Source organism: Eulemur rufifrons, chromosome 7 (genome assembly GCF_041146395.1).
Source record: "Eulemur rufifrons isolate Redbay chromosome 7, OSU_ERuf_1, whole genome shotgun sequence".
NCBI lineage: Eukaryota > Metazoa > Chordata > Mammalia > Primates > Lemuridae > Eulemur > Eulemur rufifrons.
The window spans coordinates 3,161,438-3,185,292 of record NC_090989.1 but is presented as its reverse complement, the minus strand read 5'-3'; the positions used below and the strand labels follow the sequence as shown (position 1 = coordinate 3,185,292).

Sequence of the window (23,855 nt, the reverse complement as noted above, 5' to 3'; positions counted from 1 at the left end):
TATGTTGGTGTTCAGAAAGATAAACTGTAGAATTATTCATATTATTTCCTTACGTGATACCAAGATTGCCAGTAATTTTGAACCCTACCCCTCCAAACATGATAGTTTTTTGGGAATTTACCTTTTTAATATCAGTATTAATTTGTATTGTTGCTTTTAAAGAAAAGTTGGGTGTTTTTTTTGGAATTTACCTTTTTAACATCAGTATTAATTTGTATTGTTGCTTTTAAAGAAAAGTTGGGTGGTTTTGATAATCACAGATTCCCACGTTGACCGGTCACCAATCAGAACGTCTTACTTGATCAGCTTCTTAATGGGAATTCTGTGATTTCATCTCCCCAGCTGAGTATTTTGACCTGTGACCTGAAGGAATTGAGGAGGAGGGGAGGCAGGAGGCGAGGCTCAGCCGAGGCACTTGGGCAACAGTGTTTCTCCGTGTGTTCCAGCCCCTAGACTCTGGAGCCCTGAGGCTCATTTCCAGCGAAGACATTCAGCCCTGCCCTTTGCTCCCCTGCGCGGTGGGTTTTCCGTGCGGAGTCCGGCAGGGCAGGGTGCTCGCTGACACCGCCCAGCGTGTCTGCGGGGGGTGTTCAGGCACTGAGGGGCCTGCCTCCCTTGCCTCCCTGTCCTGGCTAATTTTTCTATTTTTTGTAGAAACGGGGTCTCGCTCTTACCAGGTTGGTCTCAAACTCCTGAGCTCAAAGGATCCTCCCACTTCAGCCTCCCAGAGTGCTAGAATCACAGGTGTGAGCCACCACGCCTGGCCTTTCTTGGCATTTTTAAAGTGCTTTTTGCTGCTTACAGGAATTGAGGGAGGAAAATTCCATGATGTAGTTTTAGCCTGCTTTACCAGTCTGGAAGTCCTTTAGTATTTCCAAGTGATTTGTTTTTCTGAAATGCAAATCTATAGCTGGGCGTGGTGGCGAGCACCACCTGTAGTCCCAGCTACTCGGAAGGCTGAGGCAGGAGAATCACTTGAGCCCAGGAGTGTGAGGTTGCTGTGAGCTAGGCGTCACATGGCACTCTAGCCCAGGTGACAGAGTGAGACTCTGTCTCCAAAAAAAAAAAAAAAAAAAAGTGCAAATCTAACAGTGACCCCCTGCCTGAGCCCTCCAGTGGCTGCCCATGGATTGCAGGTAACCCAAACTGCCCCGTGGCCCTCTGACTACCCCCAGCCTCTCTTTTGAGCTCCCTCTGCCTGGCACACCCAGGCACTTCTCTGCCTGCTGTGGGTCACTGGCACTGGGTGTCCCTGTTGCTCTGCTGCCCGTCAGACCCCACCTGCCAGCAAAGACTCCCTGCCACCCTGCTCACCTAGCCCTCTGCCTGCCTCACCCCTGCCTCTGGCAATGTGCCTTCTCACACTTGTGGCGCTGCCCTCCTCCCAGGCGGCTGTGCCCGTGTCAGTGCACCTCACTGCTCCCCCAGGACCTGGAAGTCCTTTGGCAAGTGTTACTGTAAACAGACGTTTAAGTGTGTCTGCGATATAGATATTTCATAATTAGCCATTCCTCCAAGGTTGAACATTTAGTTTTCTCTTTTTCTACAATTATTTAAAAAATACTGAAATAAATCTTTTAAGGCTTTTTATACATACTATCATATCCCTCTCCAGAAATACTATGCTTGATTGGGGTTGGTCGCTTTTATTTTTTAAGAGAAGGAGAAAAACAGTTTCTCGGGTACTTTGTGCCACCTAAAGGCGGCAGTAGGAGGAAAGTTGTCTCCTGGCTGGAGGAAGAGAGCACAGCCCCTCCCCTCCCCCAGGCCAGGCCTGCGCCTGAAGCAGCTGAGGTCGGGACAGTGGAACCTGCTGCTCGTGGATAGTTAGCAGTTTACTGAACAAAATTTTTTTGTAAACTGAATTCTTTAAGGACTTAAATGCGTTTTACCTAAGTGACAAACACATAGCTTGTTTAAAGCAATTTAAATGATAGTATCTTTAAGACTTTAAGTAAACACATCTGGCCTTTATGTCCTGAATTCAGTGACATTTCTTAACATTTTTATAGCTTATGTATTCCTGAGATTTGAGGAATATATGGGAGAATTTCATTCCTATCATAAATATGTGGCATGTTGGGTTTGAGTTGTTTTTATGATAAGATAAGAGCTTGGACTATTTCCTTATACTTCATACTTCTCTTTCTTGTATTCTAACATTATTTTTTTGTTGTTTTTTGTTTTGTTTTTTGGTTGAGACAGAGTCTCACTTTGTTGCCCAGGCTGGTCCTGAACTCCTGGTCCCAAACTATCCTCCTGCCTTGGCCTCCCAGCGTGCTGGGATTACAGGCCTGAGCCACCGCGCCTGGCCATGTAGTATTATTAAAAGTGAGGATACATAGCAAGAATTCCCTTCAATGGTGTATAGTTGGTATGATTTTAAGAATCATGAGTACTTAAGAGATATTGGTTGGTAATCTCACTTCTTAAACAGTTTTGGAATTTAACCTTTATTTTATCTATTTTTAAAGCATATTAAATTCAAGAGAGTTTTGTTGGCAATATTCCTCATGTATTATTGCCAGTCATATGACTGTCTGGCAATTTGCCATTCTGATTGCATTCCTGTTGGAGAATAGGATACTTAGTGGTTTATTTTGTGTTTGGTAACAAAACTGTCCTCCTCCTTTACAGATGCAGGTAGTAACAGAGTTAAAGACAGAGCAAGATCCAAACTGCTCTGAACCTGATGCGGAAGGAGTGAGCCCTCCCCCTGCGGAGTCTCAGACCCCGATGGATGCAGACAAGCAGGCCATTTATAGGTAGCCCTCGCGGAGATGTGGGTGGGGTTTTCGCAGAAGTCAAGGGAACGGAAAACCGCATTAGGTGGAACTAGAGCTACCGCCAGGCGGAGTAGAGATGACGTGATAACTGCCTGGGTGAAAATCTTCCCAAATTAAGATGTTATTTCTAAAATCTAAAAAAAAGTTTTGAAATAGAAACTATATTTTAGATAGCGTTGTAAAGGAAATCTTTAGGCCCAGATGGTTTTACTGGGGATTTCTACTGAACATACAAAGAAGAAAAGAACAGCAAGTCCGCACAATCTCTTCCCGAAAATAAAAGAGGAAGGAATGCTTCCCAGCCCATTCTGTGATTTGTGCATCGCTCTGGTAGTAAAACCAGACAGAGATGACACAAAACAAGAAAAATGCGGACCGATATACCTCATGAATTTAGATGTAAAAACCATCAATAAAATATTAACAGGTTGAATCTAGCAGTGTATAAAAAGAATAATACACGGTGACCGAGTGGAGTTTATCCCAGGAAGGCAAGGCTGGTTTGGGTTGTGAAAGGTATTTAGTGGTCAGGGAAATGAGCATGGAAGCCATGATGAGGTGCCACTGTGCATCTGTTAGAACGGCTAAAATGAAAAAAGTGATCAGACCACACGCTGGCAAAGAGCGCTGAGCACCCAGAACTCTGTGCATCGCGCGGGAATGCCGACGGGCTGTCGGCATGGAGAGTGGAGTGTCCTTTCTGACCAACAAGTGCATTTTGTATGGCCAAGCAATCCCCGGTACTCCTGGGTATCTACCCTGGAAAAATGAAAAGTGAAATTCCCACAAAATCCTGTGTATGAATTTTTTTTAATGTGGTAAAATGTATATAACGAAATTTACCATCTTAACCTTTTTGGGTGTACAGTTCATTGGTGTTAAGTTGATTCGCACTGTTGTAAAACCATCAACACCATCTGTGTCCAGAACTTCTTCATCATCCCAAACTGAAACTGTCCCCATTCAACACTCACTCCCCATCTCCCCCTCCCCCTCCCCCTCCTCCCAGCTCCTGGCAGCCGCCATTCCACCTTCTGTCTGTGGATTTGATGATTCCAGGTATCTCTCAAGTGGAATCAGACAGTATTTGTCCTCTTGTGACAAGCTTATGTCACCTAGCATAATGTCTTAAGAGTTCGTCTGCATTGTAGCATGTGTCAGATTTTTCTTCCTTTTTAAGGCTGAGTGATGTTGCGTTGTATGTGTATGCCGCATTTGTTTATCCATTCATCAGTGGACACATGGGTTGTTTCCACCTTGTGACTGCTGTCAGTATGGCTGCTATGAACAAGAATGTACAGATATCTGTTCAACTGTACACTATTCATAATTGTCAAACACTGGAAACAACCCAAATGTTCCTCAACCGATGAATGAACAGACAAATGGTATTACAGTAAGTCCTCACTAAGCATCCAGCCTCATGGAATCTGTGACTTGAAGTGAAACGATGTGTAATGAAACCAGTTTGTGTTTTCTCATGAACATGATGTTATCGGAGGACCTGCTATAGGGAGCAGCTTCCAAGAACTTGTCAAGGTTAGTGAGGACTTCCTGTGTAACCGTGCAATGAAATAAAAAGGAAGGAATGTGGATACATGGAACAACTTGAACTCTAGCTGCGTTGTGCCTCGGAGTGAAGCCATTCTCGAAAGGTTACACATCATAAGATTGCATTTACATAGCATTCTTGAAAAGACAAAACTGTAGTAATGGTGACCAGCCCAGTGGTTGCCGGGGCGGGGGCTGCAGAGGGGGAGCGCGAGGCGCGTTTGGGAGCTGGGGTTGTCTGCGTCCTGACTGTGGCGGCGCTTGCCCCGGTCTGTACGCGTGCTGCATTCGTGGGCCTGCACTTCAAGGACAGTCAGCTCTACTGTTAGATAGTTTTTTTTGTTTGTTTGTTTTTTGAGACAGAGTCTCACTCTGTTGCCCGGGCTAGAGTGCCGTGGCGTCAGCCTAGCTCACAGCAACCTCAGACTCCTGGGCTCAAGCAATCTTCCTGCCTCAGCCTCCCGAGTAGCTGGGACTACAGGCATGCGCCACCATGCCCGGCTAATTTTTTCTATATATTTTTAGTTGCCCAGATAATTTCTTTCTATTTTTTAGGAGAGACCGGGTCTCGTACTTCCTCAGGCTGGTACTATTAGATAATTTAAAAAATAAATACCATGGTCAGAATTTTTAAAAAATTGGTTACATATACCTTAGAGCTAACTCAATTAAAAATTTTTTATATTGATACCTGTGGAAATGGAAAGAAAAAAATAACAACAAAAAAAAATTTTTTTAAATAAAATAATTCTGGGCGGGCGTGGTTGCTCATGCCTGTAATCCTAGGACTCTGGGAGGCCGAGGCAGGTGGATCTTTTGAGCTCAGGAGTTCAAGAGCAGCCTGAGCAAGAGCCAGACCTTGTCTCTACTAAAAATAGAAAGAAATTAGCTGGACAACTAAACATATATAGAAAAAATTAGCCGGGCATGGTGGCTCATGCCTGTAGTCCCAGCTACTCGGGAGGCTGAGGCAGGAGGATTGCTTGAGCCCAGGAGTTTGAGGTTGCTGTGAGCTAGGCTGATGCCAGGGCACTCTAGCCCGGGCAACCAAGTGAGACTCTGTCTCAAAAAAACAAAAAAAGTGTACAGTTTGTTAGTGTATATTTACATTGCTGTGAAACAAATCAGAACTTTTTCATCTCACAGATCTGAAACTCTGTACCCATTAAACAACTGTCATCTTTTCCTCCTTCCTCGCCCAGCCCCCGGTAACTACCATTCTACTTTGTGTTTTTATGAACCCAACTATTTTAGAGACGTATGTAAGTGGAATTATACAATATTTGTCTTTTGTGACAAATTATTTCACTTAGCATAATGTCCTCAGGGTTTATCCCTGTTGTAGCATGTGATGGCAATAACTTGTATAATGTGTATGCGATTCCATTTCTAGGTAGCTCTCCTGAAAGATCATTGCATGTGTGTGTATACCAAGTCTCTCCTACATTGTTTGTAAACAATAATTATCTGCAAACAACCAACAATAGGTGAATGGCTACCCTGTTGGGATTTCACACTGTGTCCTACATTGCCACAGTTAAGACACGAATTTCTGTGCAAGGACACAGTCTGTTAAGCAGCACTGGCTATGTAATTTATGGGGCCCAGTGCAAAAAGAAAGCATGGCACTCCTTGTTCCAAATGCATTAAGTGCTTTAAGGGCAGTGATGGTAGAGCATTAAACTGAGTTGAGGCCCCGGGCAGCTCCCAAGTCTCATACCTATGAAGCCAGTCCTGTTTGAGTGACATACGGACATTTTGAAGAACAAACCAAGTTACAGAGCTATGTGAGGGCACAGCATCCTCTGGAAGAGGACAGCCACTAAAACATTACCAGCGACCACTCTGGGGGAGGGGGGAGGGGTGGAGTACAGCGTGGTACCCAGGAGGATTTCTGCTTGATCTGTGTAGTCTGAATTTTTTTAAGAGGTATGTATTCATTTATTGTGTAATTAAAAATAAATACTAGAGGCCAGGTGTGGTGGTTCACGCCTGTAATCCTAGCACTCTGGGAGGCTGAGGCGAGAGGATCGCTTGAAGTCAGGAGTTTGAGACCAGCCTGAGCAAGAGGGAGACCCCGTCTCTACCAAAAATAGAAAAAACTAGCTGGGCGTGATGGGGTGTTCCTGTAGTCACAGCTACTCAGGAGGCTGGGGCAGGAGGATCGCTTGAGCCCAGGGGTTTGAGGTTGTTGTGAGCGAGGCTGACACCATGGCACTCTAGTCCAGGCAACAGAGCAAGACTGTCTCAAAATAAATAAAATAAAATAAATACCAGAGATACACCACTCATTACGATGACTACAATTAAAAAAACGAAAAACAGAAAATAACAAGTGTTGAGGGTGTGGAGTGATTAGAATCCTCATACACTGTTGGTGGGAATGTAAAATGGTGCAGCTACTTTGGAAAACAGTCCTGCAATTCCTCTAAAAGTTAAACGTAGAGTTACATATGAGCTAGCTAGCAGTTACACTGTATGCACATACCCAAGAGAGATGAAAACATCCGTCCACACAAAAACTTATACATGACTGTTCATAGCATTAACCATAATAACCAAAAGGTAGAGACAACCCACATGCCCATCAGCTGATGGGTAGATAAGGTATGGTACATCCATGTGATGGAGTATTATTTGACCATAAAAAGGAATGAAGTGCTGATGATCCATGTTACAACATTAATAAGCCTCAAAAACAGACGCCAGCCACCACAGGCCGTGTATTACATGATTCCATTTATATGAAGTGTCTAGAAGTGGCAAATGTACAGAGCTAGAAAGTAGATTCGTGGTGGGCTGGGGTTTGGAGGAAATGGACCCACTGCTAATGGGTACAGGGTTTCTTTTGGAGATGATGAAAAAGTTCTAAAATTGACTGGCAAGGGTTGCACAACTCTATAAATATACTGAAAACCATTGACTTTTATACTTTAAATGGATGAATTGTGTGATATATAAATTATAGCCCAACAAAGGTGTTACATAAAATAATGCATGCATACGGACCAAAACATTCTCATGGAGATGTAAAGCATATGTTTATTCTTTTTTTTCCCTCCCCCAGGCATCCACTATTCCCATTGTTAGCTTTGTTGTTTGAAAAATGTGAACAATCTACCCAGGGCTCCGAAGGCACGACTTCTGCCAGTTTTGATGTGGACATTGAAAATTTTGTAAGGAAGCAAGAGAAAGAAGGGAAACCCTTTTTTTGTGAAGATCCAGAAACTGACAATTTAGTAAGTAGAATTTTAAGCTTATAATTAGAACTTTGGACTGCTCGTAGTTCTGCTAAAGGAGGAAACCATGTCATTATAAAATAACTTACAGTGTGTGTAACTTGGATGTCCCTGTGTCTTCTGGCCATCTCTAGTTGCCCTGTACTAAGCAAATAAATAATGTGAGCCTCCATCCTAACTGGTCTAGGGGATTCAGTTCTCTCCTGTGTATTTGTGAAGGTTCGTTGGGGTTAATGTCTAGTCTTAAAAAATGATAGAAAAATAAAAATTCTTGGCCGGGCGTGGTGGCTCACGCCTGTAATCCTAGCACTCTGGGAGGCCGAGGTGGGCGGATCGTTTGAGCTCAGGAGTTCGAGACCAGCCTGAGCAAGAGCGAGACCCCATCTCTACTAAAAATAGAAAGAAATGATATGGACAGCTAAAAATATATATAGAAAAAATTAGCCGGGCATGGTGGTGCATGCCTGTAGTCCTAGCTACTCGGGAGGCTGAGACAGGAGGATCCCTTGAGCTCAGGAGTTTGAGGTTGCTGTGAGCTAGGCTAACGCCACGGCACTCACTCTAGCCTGGGCAACAGAGTGAGACTCTGTCTCAAAAAAAAAAAAATAAAAATAAAAATTCTTATGATATACTCAGTCCCTACTGCCTAATAGTTTTTTTTTTGAGACAGAGTCTCTCTCCATTGCCTGGGATAGAGTGCCTTGGCGTCAGCCTAGCTCACAGCAACCTCAAACTCCTGGGCTCAAGCAATCCTCCTGCCTCAGCCTCCTGAGTAGCTGGGGCTACAGGCGTGTGACACCACACCTGGCTAATTTTTCTATTTTTTGTAGAGACGGGTCTTGCTCTTGCTCAGGCTGGTCTTGAACTCCTGGCCTCAAGCAATCTTCCCGCCTCAGCCTCTCAGAGTACTGGGATTACAGGTGTGAGCCACTGTGCCCGACCATCTAATAGATTTTATAAGCAAGTTGTCTGACTTTGAGTCTGTCTCATTCCTTGAAGTGAGAGTAACAGTGCACGCCCTTTTGGGGCGATGATCAGAACTCTCTCTGCCCGAGTCTGTCCCATGTCCATCTTTCCATTGGCCCACTCCTGCCTTGGCTCAGCAAGCGGGGAGCAGGTGTCCTCTCTGCCCCTCTGGGTTGGCAGGGACCAGGGTTCTCCTGACTGGCGACTGTTCAGCACAGGGCCCAGCAGAGCCTGGTGCTCGGTGACTTGCTGTTGAGCGGTTGGTCATTCGTTGCACACATACGTGTGGATCACCACCACCACGTTGCTAGGGACGGAGATGAGCTTTGGAGTTGCTGATTCGCGGCGTGTGGTACTTATGAAAGTGGTTTCATTGGTGATATTAGTTAGCTGTTGCTGTGGGACAAATTACCCCATTAGCAACTTAATGCAAAAATAAAAAACTTTTAGAAAAACCATAAGAGAAAATCTTCAAGATCTAGGGCGAGGCAAAGCATTCTTAGACTTGACACCAAAATTGAACGTTCTAAAAGTTAAGAACCACCTAGGAGTGGGTATGGACATACTCCTGTTTATGGATGCAGAGGCAGGAGTAGACAGGGTAAGTGACTTGCCCCATTGCAGGCTGAGTCAGCGGGGGAGCTGGGCCCCGGCCTCGCAGTTCACAGGCCCGGAGCCCGCACTCCCGGCACTCGGACACGCTGAGGCCGAGGCTGGGTGCTGTTGCGTTCCCTGCACTCCGGATGCAGCTAGACACACAGCACTAGAACTGCAGTTTGTGCGACTTCGATGCGAGTCCATTCTGTTATTGGCAGTAAAGGTGGTTCCACCTAATAACTAAGAACTGGCATGTGTGACAATGATAACTTACCATAATGCTATCTTGTCTCGTCTGAAAGTCTTTATTTTCTCTGCTTCTAGATGGTAAAAGCAATCCAGGTTTTGCGCATTCATCTTCTTGAGCTGGAAAAGGTTAATGAACTCTGCAAAGATTTCTGCAGTCGATATATTGCTTGTCTAAAAACAAAAATGAACAGTGAAACTTTATTGAGCGGAGAGCCCGGAAGCCCATACTCCCCTGTGCAGTCCCAGGTACATATGTTTGGGGTCCTGCTTTACCTCTCGGCCACTGCAGACACTGCGTTGATTCGTGAGACCACCAGCTCTTTCCGAATTGCTGGGCTGTCTCAGTGGCTTCTTGCCAGAAGGACCCGTTAGGGACCTGACCCTGGCCTGGTTTGGGAATGAACTCTCTCAGGGTATGAAGTGAGTCGCTCAATGTGCGTACTGGACCCCCAGTCCCGTGTTGATGGAGCATACAGTACCATTAATTTCTTTCTTTTACTTCTTTTAAAAATATTTATTTATTATTTTAAAAAATTGTGTAAAATATACATAATATAACACTTACGATCTTAACGGTTTTTAAGTGTACAGTGCAGGAGTATTAAGTCCATTCCCAGTGTTTTGCAGCCATCACCTCCACCATCTGCAGAACTTTCTCATTTTCCCAAACTGAAACCTTAACCCACTAAACACTAAGTCCCCATCCCCCTCCTCCAGCCTCTGGCCCCCCCATTCTCCTGTCTGTGTCTGTGGATTTGAGCACTCTAGGTCCCTCCTGCAAGTGAAGTTGAACAGTGTTTGTCCTCTTGTGACCAGATCGTTTCATTTAGCAGAATGCTATTAAGTTTCACCCATGCTGAGGCGCCAGTTGTACTTTAGCCATTCTGATGCTGTGTGGTGAAGCTTCACTGCTATTGTAATTTTTCATTTCCCTGATGGCTAATGATGTTGAACATTTTTGCATGTGCTTATATACCATCTGTATATCTTCTTCGGTAAAATGCTCACGTGTTTTGCCCACTTTCTAATTGTTTTTTTTTTTTTTTAACTGTTGAGTTTTGAGATTTCTTTGCTTATTCTAGATACTAGTTCTTTATTGGATATATGGTTTTCAAATATTTCCTCTAAGTCTGTAGCTAAGTATCTTTTCATCCTCTTTTTTGAGACTGTCTTACTCTGTCACTCCAGGTAGAGTGCAGTGGCATCATCGTAGCTTACTGCAACCTCCAATTCCTGGGCTCAAGGGATCTTCCTGCCTCCTCCTCTCAAGTAGCTATAACTGGGAATACAGGCTAATTTTTCTATTTTTAGTAGAGATGGGGTCTCAATCTTACTCAGGCTCGTCTCAAACTCCTGGCCTCAAGTGATCCTCCTGCCTCGGCCTCCTAGAGTGCGAGGATTACAGGCGTGAGCCACCTCGCCTGGCCTAGTGCAGACATTTTTAATTTTGATAAAGTCCAGTTTATTTTCCTTTTATGGGTCATGCCTTTTGTGCCAAGTCTAAGAACTCTTTGCCTAGCGTTAGGCCCCAAAGATTTTGTTTTATGTTTTTTACCAAAAGTTTTATAGCTTTACATTTTACATTTAAATCCATGATCCATTTGGTTTTTTTTTTTTTTTTGAGACAGAGTCTCGCTTTGTTGCCCGGGCTAGAGTGAGTGCCGTGGCATCAGCCTAGCTCACAGCAACCTCAAACTCCTGGGCTCAAGCAATCCTTCCGCTGCAGCCTCCCGAGTAGCTGGAACTACAGGCATGCGCCCATGCCCGGCTAATTTTTTCTATATATATTTTAGTTGGCCAGATAATTTCTTTCTATTTTTAGGAGAGACGGGGTTCTCGCTCTTGCTCAGGCTGGTCTCGAACTCCTGACCTCGAGCGATCTACCCGCCTCGGCCTCCCAAAGTGCTAGGATTACAGGCGTGAGCCACCGCACCCGGCCCATGATCCATTTTGAATTAACTTTTATATAAAGCATGAGGTTTAGGTTGAGGTTCATTTTTTGGCCTATGGATCTCCACTTGCTCCAGCACCGTTTGTTGAAACAGCAATCCTTCTTCCACTGAATTGTTTTTTGCACCTTTGTCAAAAAGCAATTGGTCATATTTTTGGCACCTGTTTCTGCATTTTCTGTTTTGTTCCATTGATCTGTGTGTTTGTACCATATAATCTTGATTACTATAGTTTATTTTCAAAATTGTTTTAACTATTCTAGTTCCTTTGTCTATCCGTATAAATTTTAGAATAATCTTGTCTAGATCTATAAAAAAAAATCTTACTGGGATTTTGATAGGAATTACATTAAACCTGTGCATCAATTTGGGGCGAATTGATGTCCTTAGTGTGTTGAGTTTTCCAATCCACAAGCGTGGTGTGTCTCTCCATTTATTGACATCTTCTTTATTTCTTTCATCAGTGCTTTGTAGTTTTTGACACGTAAGTCTTATACATGTGTTTAGAATTATACCTAAGTATTTCACTTTTTTGAGTGATTCCAAATGGTGTTATATTTTTAATTTTTGTTTCCATGTATTCATGCTAATATATAGAAATACAATTGATTTTTGTATGTTTATCTTATATGCTGTGGCCTCGCTGAACTCATTTATTAGTTCTAGGAGGTTATTTTTGTAGATTTCCTAGGATTTTCTGCCTATTCAGTCATGTCATCTGCAAATAGGGATGGTTCTGTTTTTTCCCTCCTGGTTTGTTTGTGTGCCTTTTCTTTTTCTTGCTGTATTGCACTGGCTAGAACATCCAGTGCTCTCTTGACTGAGTGACAAGAGCAGACAGACATCTTGCTTTGTCACAATCTTAGGGAGAACCTTTAGCCTTTAACCATTAATGATGCTGGTTGTAGGTTTTTTCTAGATGTTCTTTATCGATTTGGGGAAGTTCCCCTCTGTTCCTATTTTTCTGAGAGTTTTTATTACGTTGAATTTTATCAAATGCTTTCCCTACATAGAGTGATGCGATCATGTGGTTTTTCATCTTTAGGCTGTTAATAGGAGATTACATGGATTGATTCTTTTTTTTTTTTTTAACATTGAACAAGCCTTGCATTCCAGGAATAAACTCCACTTGGTCATGGCACATGATTCTTTCTATATGTATTCCTGAATTCAATTCGCTAATATTTTGTTAAGCATTTTTATGTTTATGTTCATAAGAGTACTGCTGTGCAGTTTTCTTTTTCCTACTTTGTCTGGTTTTGGTGTCAGGATAATACGGGCTTCATAACATGGATTGGGGAGTGTCCCCCTGCTCTTCTGTTTTCTGGAAGAAATTTTGTAGACTTGCTTTTAATTCTTCTTCGAACATTCGAAAGCTGGAATTCCCCAGTAAAACTACGTGGACCTGCAGAGTCTTTTTTCAGTAGTTTTAAAATTAAGGCCGGGCGCGGTGGCTCACGCCTGTAATCCTAGCACTCTGGGAGGCCGAGGCGGGTGGATCGCTCGAGGTCAGGAGTTCGAGACCAGCCTGAGCAAGAGCGAGACCCCGTCTCTACTAAAAATAGAAAGAAATTATATGGACAACTAAAATATATATATACAAAAAATTAGCTGGGCATGGTGGCGCATGCCTGTAGTCCCAGCTACTCGGGAGGCTGAGGCAGGAGGATCGCTTGAGCCCAGGAGTTTGAGGTTGCTGTGAGCTAGGCTGACGCCACGGCACTCACTCTAGCCCGGGCAACAGAGTGAGACTCTGTCTCAAAAAAATAAATAAATAAATAAATAAATAAAATTAAGAATTCAATTTCCTTAGTGGTTATAGGACTATTTGAATTATCTATTTCGTATTGGATGAGTTATGGGAGTTGGTGTGTTTGGGGGCATTGGTCTATCTCATTTGAGATGTTAAATTGAGGAGAGTACAGTTCTGTTCGCAGCATCCAGTACGCCCTTCTCAGCCTTTCCTGTCTGCAGGATCAGTAGCGATCTCCCTGCTTCATTCCTGTTATTAGTCATCTGTTCCTCCTCTCTCTCTCTCTCTGTCTCTTTTCTTTTTTTTTTTTGGTCAATCTTTCTAGAGGTTTATGTTTTGAAATTTTCAAAGAACCAGCATTTTGTTTCATTGATTTTTCTGGTTTTTTTTTTATTTTCAATTACATTTATTTCTATTCTGATCTTAATCATTTCCTACCTTCTGCCTTGAGTTCATTATGTTCTTGTTTTACTTGGATCCTAAAGTTAGAGCTTAGATTATTGAGTCTGATGGCTTAACATTTATTATGCAGCAAATTTTAAGCATGCCTACCAAAGCTTATACATTCAAATCAATGGTAGCCCACAGAGTAACCGCCTCTGGGTGATACCCACCTTGCTGTTCAACTGCTCAAACATTGGGGAGCATGCTGTGCCAGGCCTTGTGCTAGATGCCCCTTTCCCCTACCAGTTGCAAACCCAGCCATCAGAGCAAATGGATAATGTAGCCCAAATGGATGATTCCAGATGGGTAGAGTTGACAAACATCTGCGTAGAGCTTGCTGCAGGCAGGCCCAGTCCCAAGTACTCTACAAACAAGAACGGGGGTGCTCACATGTGGTCTGTGCTGTGATCAAGGTGAGTAACAGAAATCAGGGTCTTCCTAGTTCCACCTCCAGGGCTTTAAGGTGTGTAGAATATGGCAGTGAGGTGAAAGGTAATCTTTTGGAGGCCACAGTGCAAACCAGCATTTCAGTATCGAGAGCCATATTTAATGCACAGTTAGTCTTGCATGCCACACGTGATGCATGCTTTCTGAAAGCCTTGTCATCTGAGCATGCTCCTTGCCCCTCACGTCTCTTTCCGTTATGAATGGTATCATTATCTCACGTATTCTGAAGTTTTAAACATGGGTATTCTGTTTTCTAGTAATGCCTCAACATGTGTGTTCTGACTTGCAGCAGATTCAAAGTGCCATCACGGGCACCATCAGCCCCCAGGGACTCGTGGTGCCAGCATCTGCGCTGCAACAGGGAAACGTGGCCATGGCGACCGTGGCAGGTACGGCGATGGACAAACGGACACTTTGTCTGTGAGCTTTTACAGAGGAAAGGTCCTGTATGTTACAATGAGTATATAAATATGATTTTTAACTAATGCCAGTTCATGATAGAGTAGTGTTAGAAGCTGGTACTCTTTGCCCATTTCTTGTTAATTCTCAGTAACAAATAATTTATGTAAATTTTGTTTCTCTACAAAAAATATATTGGAAAGAAAAAAGGTTTTATATGGGAATTGAAAATAGTGAAAACCAATTGTCATTTTCAAATAACATAGTTTTTAATCGTGCTTCTAGCAGCACCCTAAAATCGTAAGTCGTATTGTTGATGCTAATGAAATAAAAACGCAGTCTTAGTCTCAGTCTTACTTGTAGAACAAACACCTTACAGGAGGGGCCAGACCCCAGAGTTCCTGGTGCGGGTGGAACGCTGCCAACCCAGCATCACGAAAACGGGACGGGGCCTGTGGGAGGGGGAGAAATTTACACTGAAAAGCCTCACGGGGAAAAGAGCACCGTTGGTCTGAAGGCATAGCTAGGAAACCAACATCACTGTTTAGTGCCTTTGGCCAAGTTTGAGTATGTGTTTGTTGTAGGAAAAGGTAGAAAGCAGAGGCAAGGCAAAGGAGGAACCCTGCACCCCATCGGCTGGCGGTGTGTCAGGCTGTGTGTGCTGTCAGGCGCGGTGCCCGTTCGCCCCGCTGGGGAATTTGTTCTGATGATTTATAGTGACAAGTCAACTGGCAAAGTATTGTTGATCATTTGAAATGATTAAAAAACTCATCAAACTAGAGATTTTGGTCCTTTTATAAATACATCAAGAAGAATGGTTTTAAATCATTAAGACTCAAAGTGGCTTATTTTTCCTTCTCTCTTTCAAGGTGGCACAGTGTATCAGCCTGTCACAGTTGTCACTCCCCAAGGCCAAGTGGTCACACAGGCGCTGTCACCTGGGACGATTAGGATCCAGAACTCCCAGGTGCGTGTGCCATTCGATGGGAGGCTTCTGGGGCTGCGCTCGTGTGGGGCACAGGCAGAGCACGCTGGAGCCCGTCCCTCTGCATGGAGACCGTTTGCTTGTGTGGCGACGTCTAGTTAATCCGAACGTCAGTGTTTGGTTGCTTTGCGCTCTGCGTCTCCCTCACTGTAGAGAGTGCACAGTTGGGAAAATTGTGAAGAAGAGGGGAAAAAGTAACTCACAATCCGCACCCCGGAGCAGCCGCGGTTACCACTGTCAGTGTTGGGTTTTGTGCTTGTCCATCAGGAGGTTGGAGGCCCTATGGGCACACTCTTCCCGGGGTCCCCACGGAGGGCACAGCACAGCCGCCAGGCTGGTTTTTCAGTCCAGCAAGCCTGGCCCACCTCCAGCGTGAGAATGTCCTGCTGGGCTGGAGCCCACGCTCTGAAAAGCTGCCGGCGCCTCTCTGCAGGCCCGCCGCGCCCGCGCAAGGCTCTGACCCGTGTGCGTTGCCAGTTCTCATCTGAAGACATTGATTTGTTCTTTACGTTAGCTTTTGTCTTTGACCCGCACAGATATTTCTACAACCTTAACAACTTTGAGTCCCCAGCCTTAGGATGCTGGCGTTTTACTGAACACAGTAGCCAACACCAGAGGGCCTGGGCGGGGACTTCAGAGAGCACCAGGGCAAACACTCCGGGGCTGCAGGGGCTGCCCAGGCGCTGCCAGTGCTGTCCCTGGGCTCCAGGACCAGCCTTCTCTTCCATTTAGAATATCTGTGAAAATAAAGCAATGTCTGCTTTGTGGTTTTCTAGTCTCAACATGCTCTTTTAGAGGAAACATTTTAAAGTCAAATGCCTTACTTACATAGTAGAGGTTCATTTGTCCTGTTAATTAGGAAGTTTTTCTGGGTGCGATGGCTCACACCTGTAACCCTGGCACTTGGGAGGCCAAGGTTAGAGGATTGCTTGAGCCAGGAGTTTAAGACCAGCCTGGGCAATATAGTGAGACCCCGTCTATAAACAAATTTTTTTTTTAATTAGCCAGGTATGGTGGCTTTATGACTGTAGTCCCAGCTACTTGGGAAGCTGAGGTGGGAGAATAGATTGAGCCCAAGAGTTCAAGGCTGCAAGTGAGCCTGGGCGACAGAGTGAGACCCTGGCTCAAAAAAGAAAAAAAGGAAATTTTCTAATGAACTGAATCAAATTGCACACCTACAGAGTTTGAATTACTTCAGCAGAACACTTGCTCACCCGAGGTTCATGGCGTGACTCCCTCCGGCCCCCACGGCCAGACTCCAGTGCACACAGCACCCTGGTTGCCGCCCGGGAGCTGCCCCTGCTTTGGCCTGTGCAGTGCAGTCACTGTGTGGCTTTGTGCCTCCACACCGCATCCCCCCATGTTTGTTTGTTTGTTTGTTTTTCAGAGTTAGGGTCTTGCTGTGTGACCCAGGCTGGAGTGCAGTGGCTGTTCACAGGTGCGATCGTGGCACACCACAGCCTCCAAGCCCTGGCCTCAAGCCGTCCTCCCGCCTTTGCCCTGCCCCCAGTAGCCCCTGTGCCCCTTGGAGTTTATTGTTTCTCGCACAGCAGGGCCAGGAAGCCAAACCCACAAGCCGATTAGTGGTCCGTAGTGAAAGCAAGTGGGTCTGCCTGAGGGTCTGGGGGGAGGAGTTCTTTGGATAGAGCACACATGGTGCATACAGTTGGTGTGTAGCCACTCGGGCTGCTCTGGGCTCTTGTTTTCTGTTTTGGCCAGAGTTTGGGTTCCTGCTGTGTTTCAGATAAGTAAGGTGGGTAGCTCACCGGTGAGGGCTTCTGCGTTTTGTGTCAGAAGCAGTTGGTTTTGTCAAGAAAATTGGCGATGGTCTGTTCCTCCCATGTTGCTGTCTAACAGTCAGCATTATTCACGGGTGAATCTCGTCAGTAGTCACAGCGGCAGCCACAGAAGTGGCGGCTGTGTGGGTGGCGGTCATAAATAACCCTGCAAACCCTGTTCCCACAGTGGTGTCCATTCTGTGTCTCGGGCCCCTGCCTGGTGGCCGTGTGTCTGGCTCTCGCAGTAGCCATGGCTCCGGGTGATTTGAGCCTCCCAGGAGGGACCCCGCTGCCGCTGTGGGCACCCTGACCTGCCCACTGCGGGCTGTTGGCGGGTGGATCTCTCCCAGGCTGTCTCCCTGAAGGTCTTTAGTTGTACTTCTAGTGCAAGCCCATTAAACACTGTTTTTGAGAACATGAAAAATAACCAGGGGGTGAGATTTCATTGGTCCCCTCTCCCCCACCCACCCTTCCCAGGCAGAGTCTTTGTATACCTGTTACTCATGCGTTTGAGTTTTTTGCCTGTTTCCTCTTTATGGTTATTTTTAATGTTTTTATCCAGTTGCCACGTGTCATAGCTTCTGCCATCACAGATGTGGAAGAGCTCGGAACAGATCCTGACAGCTCTCCCCTTGCAGGCCCGGCCAAATCTTTTAGCCACTTTTTGTTTCCAAGTGAAAAATCTCATCTCCTGACTCGCCGCTTGTGCTGGCTTTTGGTCGTGGCGAGGAGGGCGATGCGCTTCCTCACGTGCCGCCCCGTCCACAGCATCACAGCCCTGCCAGCGCCGGCCTGGCCTGCGGTACCGCTCTGGTTCAGATAGTTTCTTTGCCCACGTTACTCGTTATTTTGTGTTTTTCCATTTGCTAAGCGGTTGTACCAGTGGCCAGGTCGTCACGGCCTCGCCAGCAGCCTCTCAGCAGCTCTCCGTGGGCCCAGCACTGGGGACGCACCGGTGCTGGGCAGCCCGCCCTGTAGCTCCCGCCCCTCTGCACCGGGGCGTCCTAGACGGAGCTGTCCCTGGATGTCACTTTGAGGGTTCCCTTACGTCTTCTGCTTTCTTGGCTTTACTTCCTCCCTTGAAACTTCCTCAGAAAATACGCATGAGAAATATATATTTTTCAAGACTTTGCAAACCTACAAATGACTTTATTTGGTCTCATATTTGACATGAGTCTGTTGAAATGCAAGAGTTCCAGGTTGAAAATCCTTCCCACGTGGTGTTGGGAGGGCATTGCTTCCTTGTTTTCCAATGGCCGGTGTTGCTTTTGAGAAGGTTGCTACTCTTTCTTCAACTCGCTTGCATTTTTCTCCTTTTTTGGATGCTTCCCTCTTCTCATCGGTGCTCTGAATGTTTTGGGTCTCTTTCGTGGGCTGTCTGGGCCCTCTGTGTCCTTTCATCTCAGCCTCCTCGGTTCTTGTGTGTCCCTGGTGTGTCCCTGCAGTGTTCTGTGGCGGTGCCTGCCCCACCCCCACGCACATTCTGTCTTTCTCAGGCTCTGATTAACTGAACATGAGACCTCCCAAACCGACTTGCTTGATTTTTTAAATGTATTTTTTCTTCCAATTGCCACTTTTTTCCTATTTTCTGAAAGATTTTGTTTTACTTTCCAACCCACCTATTGAGTTTTAACCTTATATTGTATTTTTAATTTCTAAGAGGTTTTCCTTGCTCTCTATGTTTTTTTTTTCTTTTTTCTTTTTAATAGCATCCAACTCTAGGTTCATGGGTAGTTGAAATGTTCTTTTGGTTCCTGCATGCTCTCTGTTTCCTCTGCATCCCAAAGTTTACTCACTTTGGTCTCTGCTTTTTGTGATAGAGGCTTCCAAGTATTTGGGGACACTTGGCTGGCTTTTTAAATTTAGACACGAGCCCCCAGAAAGTTCTTTGGTGCTTCTCAGGTGCTGGGCTGTGGCAAGCTGGCGTTTCCATTGGCTGACCTCCATTTTCAACCTCCCGTCAGCCTTGTCTTGTTCAGTTTCTCCAGAGAAGTGCTCTCTCATTCCCTGCTGGGAGCAGGAGCAGGCAGGGGGGCTCCCACTTTGTGTGCAGACCTTCCTTAGCCCCTTTCTCTCTCTCTCTCTCTCTCTCTTTTTTTTTTTGGTAAGAGATGGGGTCTCACTGTGTTGCCCAGGCTGGTCTTGAATTCCTGGGCTCAAGTGATTCCCGTGCCTTGGGCCTCCCACAGTGCTGGGATTACAGGCATGAGCTGCCAGCTGCCAGGCCTGCCCTCATTGCTGCTTCTTTTTTTTTTTTTTTTGGTATCTAATTGTTTATTTATCAAGAGACATTATTGCTCAGCCCACATATAGCTCAGGAATACAGGTCAGTGACAAACTTCTATGTAAATCAACCCAAAGAAATTCTTTATATTCCAAAATCACTGTGCATGCTGAAAGATACCAGCCTTCCTCATCTCCTCGAAATCTCTCATAGAAGCATAATTTCTGTAGAACTCTGCATAGGCCTTCTTTCTTGGCTCAGCACAGCAAGCTTGCAGAAAGCTGCAACCCAGGGGTACAGCGAACACGCCAATAGTATGAAACCGCAGGGGCCACGCATCTGAGGGTTCGTCACAGCACTGGACACCATGGCAGCTGCTGTCCTTGCTGGGCATGCCAGCCTCTACCCGTCCTGCTCTCACTGCTGCTTAAACAGGCTTCCAGGGCCCCTGCCGCGCCCCGTCCCCCGGCTTTTCTGCAGCTGAGCGGGGTGAATGCACCGTCCGCTCTCGGCCCTCAGCCAACTTTCCTTCTCTTGACTCAGTCCTTACTCCTACCCTGTGGGCAGCGCTGCACAGGTCGAGTGTCGTGTGCCCGTCCAGGAGCCCAGGTTGGCTCTAACCTTGAACCGAAAACGTCAGCGCTGAAGCACATGTCACCCTTCATTAAGATCACCATCGTGTATTCAACCTAGACAAACACAGCAAAGTCAAATCTGGTCCTGATGCTTTGGAACTCGTTTTAAAAGTTCATTTTCCATTCTTTTTCCTGTCTGTGCAAACTTGAGCTATAGGCAGTTCTTAATACGATTTGCTCTTAGTCCTTAAACACATTCATGAAATAATTACTCCCTTAGTAATAATCTTGGGTTTTAAGATTCACGATATTAGTATCTCCTTTAAGGTAGTAAGATTCAATCCCCATCGGCTCTTTAGATGTTGGTTTTCAGATTTTTGAAGAATATATCCAAAAAGGTGTAAATCCAGAGGAAGTAAAGGTAAAATCATATAGCAAAAACTTCTCCAAAATAAACTTCTAAATCCTTTAAACCATGTTTATGAACACAGTATACTGAAATTGACCTGTCGAATTAGACGTTCACGTGTTTATGAAGTCGGTCACATGTAAGTTCTCACAGAGGCCGGGCCTGTCCGTGCTGTGGGCCCTGCAGTGTGAGTTTGCGTCCTTCCTCGGTCTGTGCAGTGAGCGATGGCGACACCTCTGCGCAGACCAGGGCCGGGAGACGCCGTGCTGGGAGAACATGCCAGGCCCGGAGCGTGGCCTTGGGAACAGATTTTCCCTTCATGCTTTTCTGATAAGACACTTACCAAAGAAGTGCCAGGCTGGTCCTTTTCTTTTAAATAGAGCTGAAAGAATGTCATTTACCCTGTCCTCAGTGCCTGCCGCGGTGTCTGAGAGGCCAGGGCGTTGCCCTCCTGCTCCGCGTCCCTCCGTCGGCCTCCTGTGCTGTGTGCTTCTTTCCCCTCAGCTCACCCAGCACAGCTTGCTCTCCTTAGCGCTGCTTCCTGGTGTCCCTGTGCATTGTCACTGGTTGCTTGGAGTCTCTGTTGGCCTCGGAACGTGATGTTCCCCCCTCACTACGGGAGGCGCAGGTGGGGGCAGGTGGTGGCGAGAGGACGTGGGCTTCCCCTGCCCGCCGAGCGGCCCCGGCGCCCGTGCCAGCTGCAGGGCCTGAGCAGACTGTCACTAGCGCAAGGAGTTACCCGCAGGGGAGCCAGATCCTCACCAGATCCGTGTGTGCAGGATTGGCCTCTGCTGTAGATAAGTCGCTTACCTGTAAGAGCTTGGTTACTTTCTCCAGCTGACGCCGGAAGCCACGTGGGTATGTCTTGTTTTCTATGCTTTCTAACGTGATTTCTCAACTGTTTAAAAGCTTCAGTTACAGTTAAACCAAGATCTGAGCATCTTGCATCAAGATGACGGCTCATCGAAGAATAAGAGGGGAGTTCTGCCGAAGCACGCCACCAACGTGATGCGATCGTGGCTCTTCCAGCACATAGGGGTAAGGGCGACCCCCCGGGGTGCTTGCTTTCCGGCTTGTGTGTCGTGGAAAAAATTTATTCACATGGGTTCGTAGGCCTGACTTTCAGTCTCCAGGCTGTGTCGAGTGTCTGACGAGTGGAGCGTGGGGCAGAAGGGAGGGTCACCGACAGACGGAGGCCTTTGCTTCAAGAACTGAAAAGGCAGCGAGAGGTCCCACGGCGAAAGGGAGGGCATGCAGCCCGTGTGAGCTGTGCAGTGCCCACCAGGGGCGGCTGGGGTCAGGCGGGGTTAACCGGAGAAGGGGGCAGACAAAAGGTGCGTTTGGGCAAAACCTGGGAAAGCTGCTGTGTTTTTGTACGTTGGCTTGGAAAGGAGGACACGACAAGGTCACAGATGCAGATGTGGAGCTGAGCACACCCACCCAGGGGCCAGCAGATGGGCGTGTGTAGCGTGACTCGAGTCCGGCCCAGCAGGGAGCCCCGGTTTGTCAGGGTGGCGTTCGCTTCCTTCCTCCCTGGGTCATAGCCCCAGGTTCTCCTTGTCCCCAGACGTGTTGGCAAGCACAGCAAGGGGACATGCCTACCATGTTAATGGGGAAGATGTGCTTGTCACCCTGTGTGACATGGTTGCTGCCAGCCTGCTGACCCAGGGCAGCTTTCGGAGGGACCCCCCACCCCCAGCCTGGCAGCCGGGTCTGCAGTGCCCAGGCGTGGCCCTGGGGGAGGAGGGCACACCCCCACGGCGGCACAGTGGGCGCCCAGGAGGAGGGAGAGATAGGCTGGGTCAGCTGGACACTGCCCTGCGGCCTCTTGCGGCCCCTGCTGCTGCCTGAGGAGGGTTCCGCCTTTCAGCAGGGCTCTCCGTGCCAGCGCCAGCTCCCGCTGGGTGCACCTGGGGCCCCTTGCTCCTTCAGCTGGGCCCGTCCTCCTGGCCACTGCCAGGCGTTCCTGAGAGCTATGCCCGCTCGGCCCCAGTCTGCCCCTTCTCACGACCGTCGTCACCGAGTCTCGTCTTCTCAGCGCCCGTGTTCGCGTCCTCCCTGCTGCCTCCCTCTGCCACGTGTGCTGTTGCTGTGGGCCGGGGCGTCTGTGGCCTCATTCATCCTGTCCTGCCTGCTGTCACCTCTCCCGGGTGCCCGCTGCTGGGGCTGAGGCCTGCATTTGTCCTTGGCACTCTGTCTTCATCCTCCCCCCGACTGTGAGCCCAGCGCCCGTCTCGCTGTGTCGTGTCCCCCTAGGGCTTAGCTCTCCCATGGTTGAGCGCCTCCCTTTCCTCTGACTGTACTTGGGCTCCTGGGTGACAGGCAGGGGTCCAGCGGGGTGACTGGCTTGCAGGCTTAAAACTGGCAGGTGATGTCCTGAGCAGTCTAGGGAGGGGGAGGGGACCCCTTCCCTGGGGCAGAAGGCCTGGAAGGAGCCCAGGATGCCCCTCCCCTGAGCGCTAGGTAGCCCCAGCCGCCTCCCAGCCCCCACTCTGGTGTTGTGGTCTCTGCTGTTCTGTTTCCACCGGTGCAAGGTAGTGAGCAAGACGCGTCAAGAGGAAGAACAGTGCTTTCTCTCTGCACCCTGTGCCCACTCCTGGAAACTGGTCCTACAAAGGTCATTCCTAAGCAGTGTACCAAACGTTCCAGTGATGTCTGGTATAATAATGGAAATGGTGGCTCACGCCTGTAATCCCAGCACTCTGGGAGGCCGAGGCGGGAGGATCGCTTGAGGTCAGGAGTTTGCAATCAGCCTGAGCAAGAGCGAGGCCCTGTCTCTACTAAAAATAGAAAGAAATTAGCTGGACAACTAAAAATATATATAAAAATTAGCCGGGCATGGTGGCACAGCTACTCGGGAGGCTGAGACAGGAGGATTACTTGAGCCCAGGAGTTTGAGGTTGCTGTGAGCTAGGCTGACACCACAGCACTCTAGCCCTGGCAACAGAGTGAGACTCTGTCTCAAAAAAAAAAAAGTTAAAAAAAAAAATATATAAATGGAAATGAGTTGGTAGGTAAATTAGGACATCCCAGCGTGGTGGGATATTACACAAGTAGCTAACAGAAGCAGCGAGGGCTGTAAGCAGCCGGGCACTTAGGGAAACGACAGTAAGTGAAAGAGCAGAACGTACGTATTTTTAAGTCTATTGTTACTGTCACAGCAGTAAATATATCTGAATGTAACGATTAGAGTACAACACAGAGAAATGCTGGGATTGGGCAAATATTTTTTCCTTGTAGGTTTCCTTTAATATTTTAATAATTTCTAAAACAATAAACCCTATTCATGAGGTTCAGTTAAAATGTCACTTTTTTCCCGTGAAGCTTTTCCTGTCCCATCGTGCCCCCTTCTTTGCAGTGCTGTCCTCCTTTGTGGTTTTCCAAGCACACTAGGGCAGCATTTGTTACCATTTGGGTTTTGCTGGCTTGTGTGCGCATGTTTCCTGCCCTGTTTCTATTTTATGAGCTTTTTAAAGGGCAAGAATAATATTTATACTCCCACAA

General features: G+C 46.8%; 1 protein-coding gene across 2 annotated transcripts in view; it reads left to right on the top strand.

The window, feature by feature from the left end:
• PKNOX1 (PBX/knotted 1 homeobox 1) overlaps positions 1 to 23,855 on the top strand; it is a 62,558-nt gene that overhangs the window by 31,659 nt on the left and 7,044 nt on the right. For both annotated transcript variants that reach the window (XM_069472244.1, XM_069472245.1), the window contains exons 3-8: positions 2,638 to 2,765; positions 7,405 to 7,576; positions 9,464 to 9,634; positions 14,271 to 14,370; positions 15,250 to 15,347; positions 21,261 to 21,389. In XM_069472244.1, coding sequence (XP_069328345.1) covers positions 2,638 to 2,765; positions 7,405 to 7,576; positions 9,464 to 9,634; positions 14,271 to 14,370; positions 15,250 to 15,347; positions 21,261 to 21,389 — 798 coding nt within the window. The remainder of the gene's footprint in view (positions 1 to 2,637; positions 2,766 to 7,404; positions 7,577 to 9,463; positions 9,635 to 14,270; positions 14,371 to 15,249; positions 15,348 to 21,260; positions 21,390 to 23,855) is intronic.